The sequence below is a fragment of the Bison bison genome, unplaced genomic scaffold (assembly GCF_000754665.1).
Source record: "Bison bison bison isolate TAMUID 2011002044 unplaced genomic scaffold, Bison_UMD1.0 scf7180017864191, whole genome shotgun sequence".
NCBI lineage: Eukaryota > Metazoa > Chordata > Mammalia > Artiodactyla > Bovidae > Bison > Bison bison.
The window spans coordinates 254,384-254,951 of record NW_011494763.1 but is presented as its reverse complement, the minus strand read 5'-3'; the positions used below and the strand labels follow the sequence as shown (position 1 = coordinate 254,951).

At 66.4% G+C, this 568-nt stretch overlaps 1 protein-coding gene across 1 annotated transcript in view; it reads left to right on the top strand.

The window, feature by feature from the left end:
• SSPO (SCO-spondin) overlaps positions 1-568 on the top strand; it is a 53,626-nt gene that overhangs the window by 44,731 nt on the left and 8,327 nt on the right. The window contains 1 exon segment of the mRNA XM_010843882.1: positions 17-184. Within this exon segment, the coding sequence (XP_010842184.1) occupies positions 17-184 (168 nt within the window).

The following is a 568-nucleotide window of genomic DNA, read 5'->3' as shown; positions in this document are numbered from 1 at the left end:
CCCACTTGGTCCCTAGAGGAGTGTGTGTGGAGCAGCTGGAGCAGCTGGACGCGGTGCTCATGCGAGGTGCTGGTGCAGCAGCGCTACCGACACCAGCGGCCCGCGCCCGGGGGCGCCGGAGCGGGCCCCCCCTGCACTCGACTGGACGGCCACTTCCGGCCTTGCCTCACGGGAAACTGCTCCGGTGAGGCCCCGGGAGCGAGGAGTTGGGGAGACGAACCCTGGCAGGGGCCTCCCGGGGTCCCCAGGGGGCACCGCCAGCTCCTCTTAGAGTGATACTCAGGGTGCCCAGGTCCTCAGAGGGGTTGCCCGCGCCTGCACGGACTCTGCCCTTGGCTGGGACCCTGCTCCAGCTGCTCCCTGCCTCACCCTCGCCCCCACCCTGCCCCACAAGCCTCCACCGTGGTTTTCCCAGCTGTGCCTGTGTGTGTGTGTGTTCTGTAGTTGCAGCAAGTGGGGGCTACTCTCTGGTTGCAGTGCTTGGTCTTCTCACTGCGGTGTCTTCTCGTTGCAGAGCACATGCTCTAGGGCACGTGGGCTTCAGTAGTTGCAGCACGTGAGCTCTGTA